Source organism: Enhydra lutris, unplaced genomic scaffold, assembly GCF_002288905.1.
Source record: "Enhydra lutris kenyoni isolate GAN:26980312 unplaced genomic scaffold, ASM228890v2 scaffoldscaffold14, whole genome shotgun sequence".
In the NCBI taxonomy this organism is placed as follows: Eukaryota; Metazoa; Chordata; class Mammalia; order Carnivora; family Mustelidae; genus Enhydra; species Enhydra lutris.
The window spans coordinates 10,857,540-10,878,246 of NW_019154098.1; the positions used below are offsets into that span (position 1 = coordinate 10,857,540).

The 20,707-nt window shown below is 46.4% G+C and overlaps 1 protein-coding gene across 1 annotated transcript in view; it reads left to right on the forward strand.

Annotated features, from left to right (window-relative positions):
- Positions 1 to 4,352: 4,352 nt before the first annotated feature.
- LOC111146667 (adenylate cyclase 8) overlaps positions 4,353 to 20,707 on the forward strand; it is a 222,267-nt gene continuing 205,912 nt past the window's right edge. The window contains exon 1 of the mRNA XM_022502313.1: positions 4,353 to 5,315. Coding sequence (XP_022358021.1) covers positions 4,353 to 5,315 — 963 coding nt within the window. The remainder of the gene's footprint in view (positions 5,316 to 20,707) is intronic.

Sequence of the window (20,707 nt, forward strand, 5' to 3'; positions counted from 1 at the left end):
TCTCCTGGTAAAATAACTCACGGCTTTATGTTTAAGGTTAATACTCTAGTTGCTAGAAACTGGAAGTTATAGGCCCAAGGAAAATCAGTTCTCTCCTTCAATGAGTTCACTGCTTCATGGGGAGAAGTGAGAGACAATTGGGTGAACAAATGGGACAGAGCCAGTCCCTATAGTAAGTGCCACACTAGCAGAATAGACTGGCTGACAAAAGAGAAGTGTCCACCAAGAAGACAACAAGACTAAAGCAACCAAACATGTTTATTTGCATTCTTAGGAATTGCAATCCAAGAGATACATAAGACACAGAATCCACAGGAGTCAAACATGTGCCCTGAAATGTGAGAGTGGTGTACAGGTTTATAGAGGCAAAACCCACAAACCCATATAAATTGATTTGAAAGAATTATGATTGGTGCTGGCAGAGTTTGAAGGGACTTTCTATACATGGCTGGATATTTGGCTAACAGGTGTTACATTTTCTCTATTTCAGTCCAAAGTAGGAGGATGTGTTCTAAAAGGTGGTAGATCTGCAATTGACAAACACCGAAAGTTCTGAGAACTACAACAGGGGATGAGCCTAGGCTCTACTTCCTTCAGATTCTTCTGACTCTATTTTGAGTGACCCTTTTAGCAATGCTTCCTCATGGAAGCTTCTTTCACAGAAGACAGTTCTTAATTTTCACTGGGAATATCAGGAAAGGATTTGCACAGAGACATTGCCCAGGCTTTGCAGGATGAGATGAGTAGTATTTTGAAGGAAGGAAATGGCAGGGGGAGAGAGGAAGACACGGGGCCTTTCCAAGAGAAGGCTTCCTCTGAGCACAAAAAGATGTGAATTTGAGAAGTACTGTCCCTGAACATAGCCAACACCCACCCATAATAAATAGACAGGGGACAAGTGAAAGCATGATGAGAGGCCCATTGTAGCCTCAAAGCAGTATGTTAACTTGTTTTAAGTGATAATCATTTGGTGGTTTGCATCTTTCAAAAAACTTTTCAATATTTGTGTAAAGGTAAAGTTGTCATTGGAAAACAAAATGCTTTGGGGACTGAATGGCACTGTGTTGCCTCCAAAAGAAGAATTGAATCCAATTGCCTTCCGTGCTCTTCTTTTAAAATAACCTGTTCTAACATCCCTTAACAGCAAAGGAAATTCCAGAGGAGTGAGTCGACCAGATGCAACGTTTTCTCCCTGATACATTAGTTTCAACCTGAGTTCATTAAATTCTTTGGTTTTTGTTTTTGTTTTTGTTTTTGTTTTTTTTAATGTAGCGGGCTATGCTCATTCATCAGCCTGAGTCATTTTATCTGATTGGGTCCAATCTCCCCCTCCTTGGCATGCCTTCTTTGTTGCTGAATAAATCATCCTGGGATATGTCCAGGAGGAAGATTTTCATAGGAAAGTTCCATCTGCATTCAGCCCCTCATTTATTCAGGCTGAGTTCTCAGGCTCCCAAGGAGAAAGATTGAGAAAATAAAGAGGTGTCTTCCACTGCCAAGTTTACTAATACGGTCATTAGCACAAATGACTTGGGGCAATGCCTGAGAGAGGATACAGCTGGGCACACATTCTGGCATAGGGTATGCAGGAACCTGCCTCCCTCCCCCACCAGCCTTCTGCCCTCTTTGGGCTCCCTCCTCAAGTCAAGACACTTATTACCTGCCAGAATTTCAGGAGACCTGGGGATGCAGGTGAGTCCAAGCAATTTAGAAAGGGAGAAGCAAGCAGTGTTTCTTTTCTGGACTGATTTCATTCATGTCTAGATAACTTCAAAACTGAGTTTTGGAGTGCACTTTGCCCTTTACCTCCAGACTCTTGGGAGTGGGACAGCTACTATGGGAGATCTTTATAGTTAAATTAATTCACCCACAGACTGGCCTAAAAGTAGAACCAACTTTCTTTCTGTTTAAAATTGAGCATTTAATTTTGTTCTCTTGAGAGATGGTCAACTACGACTCTAAAGGCCTAGTATTAAAGGAGTTTTTCAGGGTGTATATTACATCCCAGAAATCTACTGTTAAGGGATAGGGGGAAATGTCAGTCGTCTTCTCTCTTGGGATTCTCTGTACAAGGCAGTGGACCAGTTCTGGATTTAAAGCGAAAACCATGTGTGTGAATAAAAAAGAATAAAAAGGAAAGAATTAAATCTCGTGTTTCTGGGACACAGTGAACCCAAATAACCCTGGAGATAGATAGAGTATGTGGTTGGGGAAGGGAGCCATTCAAAGCTATTCCCCACTCAGGGCAGGCAGAGAGAGGGGAGTTTCTCCTCGGGGGAGCGGGGGAAATCTCTCATTCTGGAATGCTAAGGGGGGCAGCCAGGCGGTCTTCTGGGCTTTCACTGGACGCCACGGGGAGCTGAGAAAGCGCCCAGGGCCTGACGTCATTGGCCATCAGCTGACTGTGCTCAGGGCCCGGGCTCCACCGGCTGCAGCCGCAGTTGCGGTGGCAGACGTAGCGGCCGCCGCGGTTCCAGCACCTGCAGCCGGGCTCGGGACTGCCGCTACCACACTTAACTTGCAGCACCCGGACCGGGCGCTTCCGCTTGGCGGGGCGCGGAACCCGGAGGGCGCGAAACCCGGGCTTGAGCCGGCTGCTGGAAATGTTTTCTCCCACGTCCTCCCCCTCTCCTCCTATTGTAAGCAGGGAGAAACTTGGGAGTGCGCGGCACTCAGAGGACGAGCCCTCCAGTCCTCGGGATTGGTGTAGCAAACGCTCTTGCTAGAAGCCGTCTCTACAATTGCGGCTTCTTGCTTTAAGCCAGAGAGCTGGTATCACCAAAAGATGCCCAGGTGGGGAGGACGGAAAGGAGACCCTCTATTTCATCGCGTTGGGCTTTAGGAGTCCGTGGGCAGAGCGGCCTACGAGTCCTGGCTCTGCACCTGCCGAGGACCCAAGCCAGTGCCTAAAAAAAAATAGCGGAGGAACCGGCCCGAGCGGCCAGCTGGAGCGCTGGATACTCGCGCGGGGAGAGGCCGGGGCGCCCGCTGTCGTCCTCACCCACGCCGGCCTGTGCGTGTTGCTACCTCCAAGACCTGGGGCGTCCTGGACAGATCTGGGTGCCAGCTTACCGCCACCACCCCCACCTGGTTCCGGGGGCGTGGCTTGAGTGAGGGCGGGTTTAAGTCCCCGCGGGTGTCGGACCGAACTGACAGGTCTCCAAATTCCTCCCCGCTGCCGGGTGCCCGCCTCGCGCTTCAGAGCGCCAGGGTGGCACGAGGCGCGTCCCTGGGTCCCGTGGCCTCTCAGTCGACTTCCTCGCGGTTTCCGGCCTCCCTCCTCGTCCAAACCTTACATGCGCCGCACCCGCCAAGCTTCGGTTCTTAGCGTCAGGGATCCGCACCGGTGGCTTCTCAGCGATCTCAGAGCTGTTGGCTTCGGAGCCCTCCCCACTTTTCCCTGCCCCCGACTCCCAGCTCTGGGCCAAACGGACTCCGAAGAGCGAAGTGAAGGGAATAGGAACTGTGGGCTCCGACTCCTCGGAAGCACAACTGGAAGGGCTGGCCTCGCTTTCTAACCGCGACTGGGACCCTGCCGCCCTCCCCCTTCCCCGCGGGATGCGACGGGCCAGAGCCAGCGCCGCGCGGTCAGTCCTCGAGCTGGAAGAGGAGACAGCCAGAGATGAGCCGAGGAGGGAGCCTCAGCACACCCCCTGCTCCAAATTAACTGTTTGGTGACTTTTGAGTCCCGAGGATACCACCTCTTCAACCTTCCGCGGGGCACCCCGCCACCTCCTGGTCCCCCACGCCTCCCCCTTCTTTGCCCCCGCCCCCAGCTCCGCCCCGCTCCCCATCCCAGCGCAATGGAGTTCTCCGAAGGTCTCTGCTCCAGCCACAGCGGCTGACTTCGCACCCGCAGCCGCAGCGGGTTACCCTTAGCCAGTCCTCTTGCAGCCGCCGAGTCGTGGGTGTCCCGAGCCCAGTGCCGCAGCCAGGACCCACCCGGAGCACAGCAGAAAGGAGCACGGCGCCCAGGCGCCTCTTGGAGAGCAAAGGCTGCGCCAAGACGCTGAGCCGAGGATTGGCCGAGAAGCCTGAGCCCGAGAAGGGGGCTGCGTGGCTCAAAGCGCCGCGGCTTCTGCGGACACCACCCTCCCACCCCAGCTGCGCTGTTTGTCTGGAGGGCGGCGCGCAAGGACGCAGGGGTCTGCGGCGATCTTCCAGACTCCCTTTGCCCCGGGGAGCACTATGACCTGACGCGCGGGCCTCCTGTTCAAGGCTCGCGCGACCGGGCGGCCGGGGATACCAGGGCTCGCCGCCGAGCTCGCGCCAGGCCGCGGTGGGGTCTTTGGGACCCTTCCCCCCAGCTGCCTCCTTCGTGCTCTGCGCCTCCCCGCCTGCGGCCCGGCGCCATGGAGCTCTCCGATGTGCGCTGCCTAAGCGGCAGCGAGGAACTCTACACCATCCACCCGACGCCCCCGGCCGGCGACGGCGGGAGCGGCTCTCGGCCGCAGCGGCTGCTGTGGCAGACGGCGGTGAGGCATATCACCGAGCAGCGCTTCATTCACGGGCACCGGGGTAGCGGCGGCAGCAGCGGGAGTAGAGGCTCCGGCAAAGCCTCGGACCCTGCAGGCGGCGGCCCCAACCATCACGCGGCGCAGCTGTCCGGCGAATCGGCGCTGCCCCTCTACTCGCTGGGCCCCGGGGAGAGAGCTCACAGTACCGGAGGCACCAAAGTCTTCCCGGAACGCAGCGGGAGCGGCAGCGGCAGCGGGAGCGGGGGCGGGGGTGATCTGGGCTTCCTGCACCTCGACTGTGCCCCGAGCAACTCGGATTTCTTCCTCAACGGGGGCTACAGCTACCGAGGGGTCATTTTCCCCACTCTGCGCAACTCCTTCAAGTCCCGGGATCTGGAGCGCCTCTACCAGCGCTATTTCCTGGGCCAGAGGCGCAAATCCGAGGTGGTAATGAATGTGCTGGACGTGCTGACCAAACTCACCTTGTTGGTCCTCCACCTGAGCCTGGCTTCGGCCCCGATGGACCCTCTCAAGGGCATCCTCCTGGGCTTCTTCACTGGCATCGAGGTGGTGATCTGCGCCCTGGTGGTGGTCAGGAAGGACACCACCTCGCACACGTACCTGCAGTACAGTGGCGTGGTCACTTGGGTGGCCATGACCACCCAGATCTTGGCAGCAGGCCTTGGCTACGGGCTTCTGGGTGATGGCATCGGTTACGTTCTCTTCACACTGTTCGCCACCTACAGCATGCTGCCGCTGCCGCTCACCTGGGCCATCCTGGCCGGCCTAGGCACCTCTCTGCTGCAGGTGGCCCTGCAGGCGGCCATTCCTCGACTGGCTGTCATTTCCGTCAACCAGGTAACTCCTGCCTGCCTTGCTCTCCCCCCTCCCCTGCCCACTCCCCGGGGTTATTTAGAAGTAGTTTTCCGGAGGCCCCTCTCCTCGACTGGCTTAGTGCCTCCTACTTGGGAGGTCCTCGGTGTTGGTGGGATGGCATTTCGCTCATCGTAGAGTTGGAACTAAATGACCTCTAAAGTTTCTTCCAGCCCTGCCCTTCTTCTCTTCTGCTTCTGTGAGTAATTCTTCTCCGACAATCAGCTAAGAAACAACCTTCTTTCTCCTCTGCATACATCCCCCAGGGTCTGTAGTCTCTAGAGAGGAGGAGAAGCATCCCAATTTAACCATTCCTTTAACAGCTTTTACTCACAAGAGTCACAGCAGGATGTGGTAAGGGACTCTGGGATTCAGAGTTGGGTTTCCGTGTATCTCTGTGCCACAAACCCTCAGTTCTGGAAGGCAATAGCATTTGTTGAACACATAGCAATTGCTGGTGGGGATCCTACCTATGTTATATCATCCAGTCCTTCAGACGGTTCCAAGATACGTATTTTACTTGGGAATTCTTTACTGCCTTGGGGTCCTAAGATGGTATCTCCTCTTATTATAGGATCTGAACCCAGTGCTTTGCATAGATCAGCCTCATCTCGGGCCGGTAGTGTGGGAGGGAAGTGTCTTTGGCAAAGAATGCAAGTTTTGCTTAATTGATAAAGGGCATTTTGATATAGATGGTCTGAAATATTTAAGTGGTACCCGACCTCCGATCTCTTTTCTTCCTTTCTTCCTGTCTTTCCCATTAAATAGGGATGTGTTTCTGGGAACAGAGTTCCCATTGTCTGTGAAGGAGAAGATGGATGATGACTTTATTGTTGAAATTCATTAAAATCAATAGATAATTAATGGTCTGACACTTCATTTGCCAAATGTCTGATAGATAGCAGGAGATTAAATTTGGGGGTTTCTCCATAAAAGTGAGAAACATGTCAGCGGAAGTGTTTCCACACAGGAGGCTGACATGGGTGCTTGGGCGGGGGCCTGCTTCGCATGTTCCTGCTCCATGCTCAGCCTCAGCCACTCTGCTCTATTGGAAGCTTAAAAACTCCTCTTCCTTGTGTTCGGGTTTGAAGACATTGTTGAATAACCAGGTACAACACCTCTGAAATTTGCTCGTGGTTTCTGGAATGCTGGCACCTATAGAGCCCTTTACCCATCATCGACCTCCTGGGTTTCTAGTGGATTTGGGATTCTTGCTCTTCTCTGATGGCTCTGTATCCATTTGCTCAGGTTACGTATCTGGTTGGCTGCTTTTACAGTGCTTTTTGAAGTCTCCCTGAGCAGAGCAGAGTATTATAAAGTACATGGCTGTGATCATCAAGCATGAAATGTGGAGATGAGAGCCTCTGTGAGTAAGGGCTGACCAGCTGAACTTGGCCTTAATAAGATGGTAATGAATGCTTTCTTGAAATTACCGTGAACCTTTAATACCTCCATCTGAAAAACTCTCAGTTTGTGATTGTGTAAAATATGTCTTCAGAACTGTGTTTCTCAGTCTTCACACGTGGCTCTGAAAACTGCTAGCCTTTGAAAGTCTCAATTTCTTCCAAGCCCTCTTTTTGCATTTTCTTCTTTATGTATCTCTGCATCATCAGACTGTCCTTCCGCATCTCATCCACCTCTTTTTCCTTCTCCTCCTTCTTTTCCTTTATTTTTTTCACTGTGAGTTGTTTTCATGATATAGGATAGGTATCTGCTCATTTGCAGAAAATCCCATTGGTCATCACCCACCGCTTTCCATGCGGTAACTTTCCTTAGCACACATCGCAGAGACTTCATCAAGTGAGTTTGGGATAGTATTTAGAATAACAACATCCCAAGTGGCAAATGATGAATATTTGCAAGGTTCTAAGTATAGAGACGCTTTGCTTGCCAAATGAATCCAGAAAGTAAATTTTGGCTTCATATTTGTTTTATGCTCTACTCAAATACTACCAGATGGGAGAAGATTAAAAATAACCCCAAAATGTCTTCCCACTCCCATCCCATGATAAACAGTCCTTCACTTGAAAACCAAGGTCCAGGTACATGCAAACCAAGCTCATTTGACTCTCTGTTTGGGTAGAAATTGTAGATGAACTGCGGTTTCCCAGTGGAGTCAGCTTTTACCAGACTTGTAGCCAACAGCCTGAGCGCTCTTCTCTAGCTTCAGGTGCTGAAAAGACCTTTGTGGGTTAGGCTACAAAATGTTTTCCTTTGGCGCCCTCTAGAGGTCCAAACTTCTTCCTTAGATCTTGCAGGTGAGTGACGTGGAGAATTAATTGCTTTTTAAAACATCTCTGATTTTTGAATAGGTACCTTTTAGTTTTCCCTGTTTGGGAACATACAAGGCATGCCCTGCTAATGACCACTTATAGAAATTAGATTAACACCCTAACTCTTTACCAGGGTCACTCGGTCCCCTTACAAACAAGTTGCTCCTTCTCTCTCTAATTATGTTTCCTTCTCTTCTCCTCCTCAGGCTTCAAATACACGGTACCTTTCTCCGCTTTCAGAGATCCTGAGCTCTTTCCCCACTTCTTAGCCTTTGTGCCTGCCACTTAAAATGATTTTCCCCAGGTCTTTCCATGACTGAGACATTCTCATTATTCTGGACTCTGTTTGCATGCTGCTCCCTAGTGCTTGGCTTATTCTGTTTTCTCCTGAGCACGTTCACTATCTGAAATAATCTCATTTGTTTTTATTTGCTCTGTTTTTCCCCCACCCCCACCCCCACAGGAACATAAACACCACGTAAGGGCATAGACATCTATGTGTTTACCAATTTATCCTCAGCACCTAGAAAAATGCCAGACAGCCAGCAGGTACTCAGCACACACACACACACTGAATGAACAAGACTGTCCAATGCAAAGGTAATACTATAAAATATCCAAGCCCCCTCACATTGCACTGGTAAAAGATTTCTATGTGCACAATCACATGTGAACTACATGTGCATTAAGCAGTATTTTTTATATAAACGCCTTTGGCAAAACCAAGGCGCAATGATAATCCTTCACACTGGCCCAATGCTTTACATGTAACTAAGGGCCTTTACATATATTATCACATCTAATGATGTCAAACAGATGGTATCCTTCATTTTCATTTCATAGAAGAAAGAACAAATTCCTGGGAACTTTAAAGATATATCCCAAAGATGGTGAGCCCAAGTGGTGAGAACATGATTCAAATCCTAGCTCCAAAGTCATTCTTTCTTAAGAAACCTTCTGAGTGTTTCTTTCCAAACCCACATTTGAATTGACTCAAGACTAAGGAGTACCTGCTTCACCACTCAGGAGGGCAATACCCAGTATAGCACACGAATGAACATTTAATGAAAAAAAACCAAAGGGAAACCATGAGAGAAAAATGTTTGACTTTCTAGGCATAGGCTTTTTGTGGCTAGCTCATCATCTTGCTCAGCGGGATACAAACTTGTCAAGTAAAGGCCGTTGATGCTGGAATATCATCTTTCTCCACATTCATCTTGATTCCCATCAGAGAATGGCTCACATTTAACTTAGCATTTTCAAGAAGCAAGAAGCTACATCAGAGTGTAAAGTGAACACACCTCAACAACTGTTTCACTTACTGAAAATGCCATTTTCAAAAGTAACAAATGAGTCAATGATTGCCTTCCCTTGCCTAACCCAAGCTATGAGAACCTGTTTCTGTTCCTTTCCTCCTGGTGGAAACTACATCCGCGATTTGATAGGGTAACAACGAAGCTGCAAATATCTGCAGATGCCCTATGTGAAGAGACAGAGCCTTGTGTTCATTTAAATCATCATATGCTTTCCACTGTGGACACAAGATACAACTGGAAAACGGCTACCCAGGAGGTTCCTTGCCATCAGCACAGAGATAGCTTATGTTTTCTCCATTCAGTGAACCGTTAGACTTAATTCATAGACTTCCCCCCCAAACTAAGGGGTATTATCCTATTATATAGGATATTATCCTATATGATATATAATAGGATAATCTATTATCCTATTATATAGGACCACCCATGTATGTTCTAGGTCCCAAGTGGCATTGGAGATATGAGGAACTTTCAGAAGGTTCAGAGCTCAGTTCAAAGGGTTGCTTTTCTATCCACCCTGACAAAACTCAGTTATAGGTAACTAGAGGGCTGCAGCCATTCCTTCCTCGGGATACTTCATCTACCTCAAGTTAAATCTGCTTCATGGACATCATTCAGGTCGCCAATAGTAGTGCCTTTGTCCAGAGATGACAGGATTTTTTTCTCCACCTCTTAAATTGTTTATCCTGCCAGTTCACTTTATCCATCTAAAACTTGATTACAAAATCAAGGAATATGTATGGATAAAATATTAATACTGAGGTCTTATTTGCCAGGTTTTTTCGTGGCTCAGGTAAATCCTAAAAACTGTCGCTGTAATTTGCATTTTACTCAATCTTAATTGCCGGTGATGGTAATGTGAGCTACCTAACATTTGAAACTCATCTTGTTCTCATTCTTCAGCTCATTAGTGATAAAATGGTGAAGATCATTTAGTTATTGGAAAGCTGAGAGGCAGCAATATTTAACCAGAAAGATAGCTGCATTATATTTCCCCTCGGGGATTCTGAAATGTTAAAGCTTGTGGCTAATTAGTCTTCTGTACCTCTTGGTGAGGCCGATAAGCAGAAGTGTCAGAGTAAAGGGGATTTCTCCAAGATACCTCTAGGAGCAAAAGCAGCCAGGTATGCAAATCCAGATGAGGTAGTGCTCAAGGTCATGCTGTCAGATCTGAATTTCCATGCAGCATTTTCTTTACTGTCTTACACAAATCCCATCAAACAATAGAGGCTAGAGCCAGAAAAAATACTAATTAAATCATGATCATTAAATTTGACTAATAATGAGGGACTTTTAGCTTAATTTGGCCTTTGAAAAATCCTTTAGGAGAAAATTCATTTTGTGCTGGGTAATATAGTGGTTAATGGTATGAGCTGGTGGGGGTCAGGTGAGATGCGGCCTTTGTACATGCTTTCGAATCATTCCTACTGATTTAGAGGAACCTGGGTAGCTTGGTCAGTTGAGTGTCTGACTGTTGATTTCCGCTCAGGTCATGGTCTCAAGGTAGTGAGATCTAGCCCCATAGTGGTTCCTCATTCAGCGGGGGGCAGTCTGCTTGAGATTATCTCTCTCTCTCTCCTTCTCTCTCTGCCTCTCCCCCTGGGTGTTCACGCACATGCTCTCACTCTCTCCCTCAAAATAAATAAATCTTTAAAACATATAAAGAATGTATTTCTGATTATTTACATGAAGGATTGGCTTCACAGTAAACATAGAGTCAGTATAATAGAATCATCAATATCTCTCCCCTCATTTGTGAAATTTAAACATAAGTGTATATTCTGTGTTCTTTGTCTAAATCTGCTAACTCAAATCAAATCAAAGGAATTGTAGGACTACTTAATGCACATACACCAAATGGCACATAATTTAAATCACCCCAATTTGGTGGTTAGTATCAATGTAAGTGTTTACTTCAAAACACAAAATATCCGTTAAATGAGTGTAACTGGGCTTCTATTTAACTCACCTTGCTAGCTATGGTGTGCATTTTTTAAAAACTCCAAATACATCCGTTTCTGTACATTTTCCTTCAGCAAATTCATATAGGCTTAAAAAACTAATTGCAGTGTCCCCAGCATGTCTCGGAAAATGTGTTTCAAAATGAGATTTGACTGTCACCATTCCCAAGAGTTTCCTCTGAATGCAAGGAAATGGAAATATTACTTTTTCTTTCTTGTGAAAAATGCCCAGAGACTGTCCTTTTTGGTTCTAATCCTCCCTCCCTCCCCCAACCCTTCCTTTCCTCCTTCAATCTCTTCCTTCCTCCCCCCACCCTTTTTTTTTTTTTTTTTTTTTTTGGTGATAGAGATGTAGGCTTTGCAAAGGATATTTTTAATGACTGCTGGAGTGACCAGTTAAATCCCTTCAGCCCTGTCCTGTACCCCTTGGCCCTAGAGTTGCAAATAGGCTTGGTGCCTATGTATTTAGAGACAGTTGTAAAATGACTGTAAGTTGTGTGCGCTGCAAGACTGAATGATGAATTTGTTTTCCTTCATATCCGGTAATGTCACCTGACTGGTATCGGTGGGTCAGAGCATAATTAGATCATAACCGGGAAGGCTGGGAGGACTTTTCCTTCTGGGGCAGCTGTTGCAATGTCATGCTAAGTAGGCCAAATGCATTAGTCATATTTACACCTTGATGACTGACAGCATTGTAAGAGCGCATCAAAAATAAGTGAAACCAAGTATAAAAAGGAAAGATAAAAAAAAAAAAAAGCTTATCCCACATTCAGTGCTGCTGGTAACGTGTAATCAGAGGATACTACTACAATGATGCTGCCGTGACATTTCACTGTTGTCTAAATATTTCTTGGGATACTAATTTATTCATTTCACAAGTGTATCTCTTTTAGTTGATCCTACATGGGTTTATTTTCAGAACATAAGAGACGCTTGCAATAGCCCTCTCAAACCTTTCCTCTTCTCCACAAGTGGGCACAATAGTAACCCTTCAAGAAACCAGCAGGTCCAGAATCTTCAGTTGAACAACTTATCAGTTCACCTGATGTATGGATTTTTTTTTTAATTTTTTTTATTTGACAGGTAGAGATCACAAGTAGATGGAGAGGCAGGCAAAGAGAGAGAGGAGGAAGCAGGTTTCTGCTGAGCAGAGAGGCTGATGTGGGGCTCGATCCCAGAACCCTGGGAACATGACCTGAGCTGAAGGCAGAGGCTTTAACCCACTGAGCCACCCAGGAGCCCCGACGTATGGATTTTGAAGCGTGTTCTTTGTTTTCTCTGGGCTGGAAATCAAGGTAACAGAAACTGAAGGTTGGCAGGTTTCTATGGTACATAGCTTTGAACCTTAGTTAAGCAAGAGGATGGCTCCTGGAAGTAATTTTGTGCTTGGCTTTTCTCGGGGCCTGAGTGTAGGAATGACGCCTCCCCCAGCCAGCCATGGCAGAGCAGTGGACACCCCGACCATCTGCCCTATGCTTTCCCAGGAAATGTAACTGGACTTACACACTCAAATTATATCATGTGCGTTTTGTTTATGAAAGCCTATTTTAAGGAGTCAGGTCAGTTAAGCAGCTCTTGGAAGCCAGATCTTCTCACTGCAAGATTTCACTGTCAGGCCTGCAGGGTACAGAAAGAGCAAGGTAGATTAATTAACCACTGAGTTGCCAGACATTCCGAGGGAGGCCAGGCCACAGGCTGGTAGGAATAAAAGCTATGCTATCTGAAATGCAACCGTGTGACCACCTCCCCAACCAATGAACTGGGGTTATAACTCAGCGCACTGTCGGATAAACCTGCCAGTCTTTGTTTCTTGGATAGCTGTGATTTGATATTTGAATTTCAATTCGCAAGATCATGTATTTTCATAGATGCAATATCTTACACATTCCTTACCTCCTGGGAGTTTCTTCCCCTTCTGTCCCACGTCCTCCTGTCTTTTATGCCATAACGTCTTTTTTTTTTTAAGATTTTATTTATTTATTTGACAGAGAGAGAGAGATCACAAGTAGGCAGAGCAGTAGGCAGAGAGAGAGGGGAAACCAGGCTCCCTGCTGAGCAGAGAGCCCAATGCGGGGCTGGATCCCAGGACCCTGAGATCATGACCTGAGCTGAAGGCAGAGGCTTAACCTACTGAGCCACCCAGGTGCCTCTATGCCATAATGTCTCTGAGGCGTAAAATTCCCCCAAATCAGGAAATGATAAAATTCTGCATGGTGAGGGACATGAGCTAGATGGGAAATCAAATCTCATTTATGGGTTTTTTTAGGAGGAAATTTTAAAAACTGCCCTCTCGATGTAGAGTGTTTACCAGTATGAAATTTTCACATGAAACAAAAACTATCACCATTTCCTTGGGTAAACAGCACATCTTATCCTGTGTCAGCTAGCTTTCCAGCTGACTGGAGGAAACCATTTCAAAATCTTCTTTTTTTTTTTTCTTTTTATGATTACGTGCTGAATACACATGATTGCTTATAAAACAGGGATGACCAAGGATTAGGGGGTGCATAATCAAAATATATGTATTTCTTTAACTTAGAACATGGGAAGATGAGATGCAGCATAAACAATTTACAGAACAAGACCAAGTAAAAAGGAAGAACCATCAGAAGCCTAGGGATATGGGATGTAGAAGAGATATGGTGGGTGTTCTCAGATATGTGGGGTGCTATCACAGTGAAGAGAGACTCATTATTTTACGTGTCTCCCCTGGGACAGAATAAAGATCAACTGATGGTCACTATAGTGTGAGAGATTTGGGTTCATCTAAAGCCAAGATTTTATAACAAACAGACCTGCCTGGGGGGGGCTGCTTTTTGAACTGATGACCTCCCTGTCATAGGGATTCTTTAAAGGAAATTTGTACAACAACCCATCAGGGATGGCCTAAAGTAGATTCCATACCAGAAGGACTTTTCCTTAAGGTCAGTTGAAAGCCACTGGGTGTTTTTCTCCAAGCCATCATGGCCTCTTTGCAGGCAGGAAAAAGAAGAGGGCAAAAGGCAAAAGGTTAAGATGGTCGACGAACATTTGCCAATGAAGAGGTTGCCCTTTTAGGAGCTCTTCTGGGATCCCTGCCCAATAACATCTGCTTACATTTCTGGAACCAGAATACTGACACATAGCCACTCCAGGGTAAGAGAGGGTGGCAAAAATAGATGAGATTTTACTGCATCTCAAAAACTCAGGATTGCATAGGAAGAAGGGGAGAATGAGGATTGAATAGCTAAGTTGTTCAACAAATATTTGTGACTGCCTGTTGGGTTCTAGGTTCTGGGACATAGCTGTGTTCTGGATAGTCAAGGCTGTTGCTCTAATGAGGGTAATACTTGAATGGAATTTGGGAGGGAGTTTGTGACTCTGGGTGCAGAGGCAGGGAGGTTTGTACTTGGTTCTTTTTTTTTTTTAAAGATTTTATTTATTTACTTGACAGAGATCACAAGTAGGCAGAGAGACAGGCAGAGAGAGAGAGGAGGAAGCAGGTCCCCTGCTGAGTAGAGAGCCAGATGCGGGGCTCGATCCCAGGACCCTGAGATCATGACCTGAGCCAAAGGCAGAGGCTTAACCCACTGAGCCACCCAGGAACCCCTGTACTTGGTTCTTAAAACACATCTGGAGTAGCATCTGGGTGGCTCAGCCAGTTAATTATCCAGCTCTTGGTTTCAGCTCAGGTCATGATCTCATGGGTGGTAAGATCAAGTCCTGCCTCAGGCTCATTGCTCAATGGAGAGTCTGCCTGAAAGATTCTCCCTCTGCCTCTCTCCTGCTCTCTCTCTTTCTCTTTCTCTATCTCAAATAAATAAATAAATAAATCTTTTAGAAAATACACATCTAGAACACTGCATTCTGTAAATATTTTATATAGATACAAGTCTCTGGCTTTTTTTCCCCTACAGACCTCTAAAGCATGAAAAATCAAAGGTGTGGTGAGTTTCTTTTAGGAGTTGTGTGAAAGGAAAGGTCAGACTCTAGAAGGCGTTATGGATGGGAATGGATGTTCCATCGTAGTGAAGAGAGTGTATGGGGACCCAAGAAAGGGCTAAAGGATTGATTACTTAAGTAGTTTCTTACCACAAACTGAATACATCCCAAGCCTGGACTGGACGATGTGGCAGGAGGGAGTGTCTGCCTCGTGCTGGCAAGGGTCAGGCTGGTCTGCAGCTCTGGGCATGCCCAGTTGGTCTGTGTTTACAGTGACCCCAGCTAAAAACTTGGGAGCTCCAGAAAACCCATCCCCACCCACAGGTAGGCAGACCAGGTGCTTAGGCAAAGCTCGATAACCTCTCCTTCGTACGTTGTACACTCTGCCTTTGTTCCCTGTCACAGCAATGTCATAACATTCCCTGGGAGCCCTTTGAGGTCAAGGGCAGCGTCTTACCTCTGAGTTCCAAGCATGTAGCAGAGCACTTGGCCCATGAAACAGTTCCGAGCACAGTACTTTTAAACGAATGGAATGAATGAATGCTACATGACTCCCTCCTTTCCCCTGCCCACCCCCTGAATCACACAGTTATCAGCAGGGAATGAGTAATCAGTGAGAGAAGAGAAATTAGTTTCTCTAAAAAATAAGACAGAACTCAGAAGAGGAGGTCAGTGAGAAACAAGAAAACACATCAAAAGTTCCCTCCTTCTGAAGTGCTTTGGGCGGGAAGCCCCAAGCCGAGTTTTTGTTAGAAGTGTGTTTAAAATGTTATAGTAGACAACATGAAGAAAAATCCCAAGTGATCATCTAGATCATTTAAGTCAAAAAAGAAAGAAAAAGGAGAAAGAGGTGGGAGAGTGAGACACCTAGAATATCCATTAAGTGTTTGTCCATTTGTGAAAATTTTAAATGGGTCAAAAAATAAGAGTCCTAACACAGGGCTCACCTCACTCACTTCCTTCTTGGTTCTTCAGTACCTTGGTTCTGAATCCCAACATCCACACTGTGCTCAAGTGTTCCTGAGCACACCCCAGATGGCCCCTTTGGCCTGACTTCTGGTCTCTTGTCAATGTCCACCTGCTTCATACAGCTACAGCTATGGGCAAGAGGCTCTCCCACTTTCAGACCTCATTACTGACACTCCACACCCGCGGGGCAGGTCTGCCTCATTTTAAGGGGAGAGAATTGTACAAAACTGGTTAACTTTTCTGAGCATGTATATAGATCATTGCTTAGATCAAGTCTGATTTTAGATACTGGAACACAATGCAGTTAAAACAGTCTTTTGGGGTGCCTGGGTGGGTCAGTGGGGTAAAGCCTCTGCCTTCAGCTCAGGTCATGATCCCAGGGTCCTGGGATCGAGCCCTGAATCGGGCTCTCTGCTCAGCAGGGAGCCTGCTTCCTCTTCTCTCTCTCTGCCTGTCTCTCTGCCTGCCTGTGATCTCTGTCTGTCAAATGAATAAATAAAATCTTAAAAAAAAAAAAAAAAGTCTTCTTGAAGTTCCCAAAAAGGTTATGAGTTAAGTCTTCCATTTTTGGCATTATCCCACTTGATTCCTTTATACTGTCAATTAGTTCAAGAAACAAAGTCAAAATCAAGAACAGCAAGCTTGTTTTTTTTGTTTTGTTTTGTTTTGTTTTTCTAAAGATTTTATTTCTTTGACAGACAGAGAGATCACAAGCAGACAGAGAGGCAGGCAGGGAGAGAGGAGGAAGCAGGCTCCCCGCCGAGCAGAGAGCCCGATGCGGGGCTCAATCCCAGGACCCTGGGACCATGACCTGAGCCAAAGGCAGAGGCTTTAACCCACTGAGCCACCCAGGAGCCCCCAGCAAGCTTGTTTTAAGTTCAAAGTCAAACTCCCCTCTTTTGGGTGAACTTTCCTCACCTGTTGGTGGTGGGCAGCACATGGGAAGATGTGTTCATGTTCCCAACAGTCAGTTTCCAATGAACATAGTCCCCCTCCTCCTCTAATTAAGAGACAGATACAGGTCTTGCCTTTTACCAAGTGAATAATGGCATCATAAGCAGTCCTTGGGGTCCTGCCACACCATTTCAGCCAGAGACCAACTCTGAGCTCTGCCAGTGAACAGTTAGAGATAATTTTTTTTAAAGATTTTATTTATTTGGCAGAGAGAGATCACAAGTAGGCAGAGAGGCAGGCAGAGAGAGAGAGAGGAGGAAGCAGGCTCCCCGCCGAGCAGAGAGCCCCATGTGGGACTTGATCCCAGAACCCTGAGATCATGACCTGAGCTGAAGGCAGAGGCTTAACCCACTGAGCCACCCAGGCACCCAGTTAGAGATATTTTTGAAACCTTGTAAGTACATTTCCTTAAAACAAATTCTCATCCTATTTTTACCGTGATATTTTTCCAGCGACTTTGGCCAAATGGCCTTGGCTTCTTCAGCCACAAGTATCTTTTTTTTTTTTTTTAAGATTTTTATTTATTTATTTGATAGATAGAGATCACAAGTAGACAGAGAGGCAGGCAGAGAGAGAGGAAGGGAAGCAGGCTCCCCGCTGAGCAGAGAACCCAACTCGGGGCTTGATCCCAGGACCCTGGGATCATGACCTGAGATGAAGGCTGAGGCTTTAACCCACTGAGCCACCCAGGCACCCAGCCACAAATATCTTTATGCCTTAAAGAGTTTTGTAAGTAGCAAAGAGAAACTTCAGGATCATGAAGGGTTCCCAGGACCCCAGACCAAGTTAGGTATTCCTGCTTTTCTGACGCCATCGCCCTTTCCCTGCCCATCTGTCCTGCCACGTGCTGCTGTCATTGGTCTCCATGTTTTCCTTGCCAGCTGGGCCATGAACTTCTCTAAGGCAGAGGTTGTACCTGAGTCATGGTTGTGTCTCTATGATATAGTCTAGTATGGCTTATGTTCTCTTCCTTCTCAGATTTCAATTCTCTTCTTCAGTGTTGGGGCTCCTTAAATTTCCATTCTATGTGTCTCCTCGTCACCTCACTCCATGCATTCCCCTGCACAATCCCTCCCTCCCTCCATTACTGACCATGGATCTAGGTGCTGCTTACTCCTAAGCCTGTATCTCTAGCCCAGTTTTCTCAGCTAAGTTTAAGACCAGGCCATCTAGTGACCTTCTGGCCACCTTCAGTTAAGGGTCTCACAGGCAGCTCAATCTCAACAAATCGAAAATCATCAGACTCCCACCCAACTCCTGTGTGAATTCCTGATGGTACTGTCTTCCATTACTGGGGTCAGTCTACAGCTCTCCATCCTCCTCCTCCTTGTTGTTCCAGGGAAGCCCCCATGATCACCCAACTATGTCATTCCCTGTGCTCCTCCAAGCTACCCCTCCACCCACCAGGGAGTAGGCCTAACAAACTCAAGTAGTCTCACCCCTCGTGCCTGAGGGTAAGTTCCACAGTTGAACCCATCCCCAGTTTCCGGACACCTTGTGCTGGCTTACCCCTGCATCTGCTCTCTGGGGCAGCTCCTCTGTCATCTTGTCCCTTTCCTGTCTGCCAGTACTTACCCAGGGATCACCAGCTGAGGAAACTTCCTCTGTGGCCCTCCTCCAAGACACATGCCAGCTTAAAAACGAATGTCATTTGTTTCATCAGAGAATCACATGTGCTTATTTGTTTGAGAATCAGAGCTCAGATGAGGTATTTAAGGGACAAGGGGTGGACAGACACTACGGAATTTGGCAAGACTCTTTCAATGGGGGAAGTACATGTATTGAAGGCTGCCATGAGCCAGACCCACCCAAATCACAGGAGAGGACTTGAGTGTGAGCCCAGGGTAAGATGAGGGTTGATTGCCAGTGGTAACTTAAGAACACCAGTAAGATGCTGAATCTTTCTCCACCTCACTTTCTTCAGCTGTAAATAGGAATTATAACAACACTAGACCAGAAGCTTGTTGAGGAGATGAAGGAGACAGGGAATATTTGGAATATTTAGAATATTTAGATCTGGGCTGGTTCATAGAATTACACAATACATTTTATTTTTTATCAGAACTTAATTTTTAAAACTGACCACCTTTTCCGTGGAGTCCTCTGCCCTGAGGGGTCCTTTCCTGGGCTTTACCTTTCTAAACACCTGTGTAAGGCAGACCAATGCTTGCTAATTTCAATATGCAGAGAAATCACCTGGAGATCTTGGTACATCCTTTGGATTTAGGGAGGGGGTCCCAAGAGTATGCATTTCCAGTGAGTGCCCAGGTTCTTGCTGTATGCTGCCAACCTGGAGATCTAGTTTGGGGAGAAAGGCTTTGGAACTCAGCACAGACCCCATCTTTTCTGCAATGGTTTCCCTGACACTCCACGGGTGGGCTTAGGTCCCTGAATCTGGGCTCTCCTCCTTCTCTTTACACACCCCCCCCATCATTTATCAGTTCTTACTTCTATTTAGCCCCTCCTCTGACAGATATGTATGGAGTACCACTGTGTGTGTGTATTGGGGGGGATGCAAGCAGTAGGGTAGTGTGGTGAGGACAAGAACACATGGTCCTGCTATTAAATGGGTTCTAATCTAGAGTGAAAGCCAGCCATCAATCAAATAATGACCTAAGCATGTGACTCATTTCAAACTGAGTTAAGTACTTTTAAGCCAGGTGACATGTTTGGTGCCAGGCTATGACTAGGATGAGGCTAGGAAGCCATCCAGGGTACAGTTTAAAGACGCACTTGCTGTCAGGAGCCAACCCTGCGACATAGTGAATCTTACGCATCTAGCTTGGCTCAGCCTCTCCTGGCCCTGGTTTCTGACTTGGACTGAAATAAGGAAATTTTTCCTGATTAAGACCTGAAAGGGGAATGGGAGTTGGTGGGTAAAATTGGAACTATGGTGTCTTCATTTGTTTCTACTACTAAAACATGTGCTCTCTGAGGACGGGTTCCATCCTTGTGTATATTCCTGGGCTAGACATTGGCACATTCCAAGGCAAGCTCACAGCAGAGGCTTCCCAAATAAATGCCTGAACCATTGCCTTAGCATGAGTATGGCTGCTTCCCTTCTCATCGCGAAAGATGATGAGCCCAGAGTATTACATCATTTCCCTTTTGGTCATAGTGCTAATAAGGGGTTCTCAGCCACATCTGTCTCATTTCAAAGCTACCTCTGGATTTGATGGTCTTTTAAGGCTACTTTATCTCAATTAACACTGCTAGTTTCAAAGGCAAGGAGTTAAAAGTAGTAAAGAAGAGGAAAAACGAAATTTGTATTCCAAATGGTAGCAATGCTTATAACAATGTTCTTGCTCCATGGAGCCAGGGGACCACACATTGTATTGATTGATGTAACCATGGTCAAAAGACTAACCTCAGATTTTATATCCAATGTAAAATTGTATGGTTTTGGTGTGGTGTGGTGGCGAAACTTTATGCAGACCACTCCACCTGTCTTGGCCTCAGCATGAATTCCTCACGGTTCTAAGTCTGTCACCATGAAATGATTTTTGAGGTTCCTCACAACTGTAAAATTTTTATTCCCGTGAGTTACAGTAAATGCGAATGTGGGGATTTGTATGCTTTCCTGGTTTGTTTGGCTCCCAAGATCAGATAATGGCAATTCTTATAGAAAACATAGCTTGTGGAGGTCTGTGACCTCTGAGAAGGAAGACGACTATGATGAATAATGATTTAGCACATACTGAGAGAATTACTTATTAGGTGGTATTTAATATTTAATTTTTCCTCATGGTTTAATTACATTGACACCATGAGTTGTAAAATTGCATGTCATTTAGCAATTCAATTTGTTTCAAAGGGAATAGTGATGGAGATATTTAATTGACAGACAATTGTTTCTTTTGAATATTTAATTAGTGACTTTGTGGTGCTTGTCAGAATTGCCTATCTGGCTTTTGCAAAATGGGAATGTCTGCTGTGATCAACAAGCCATTTTATGTTGGTATTACCCAGAAGCAATTGAA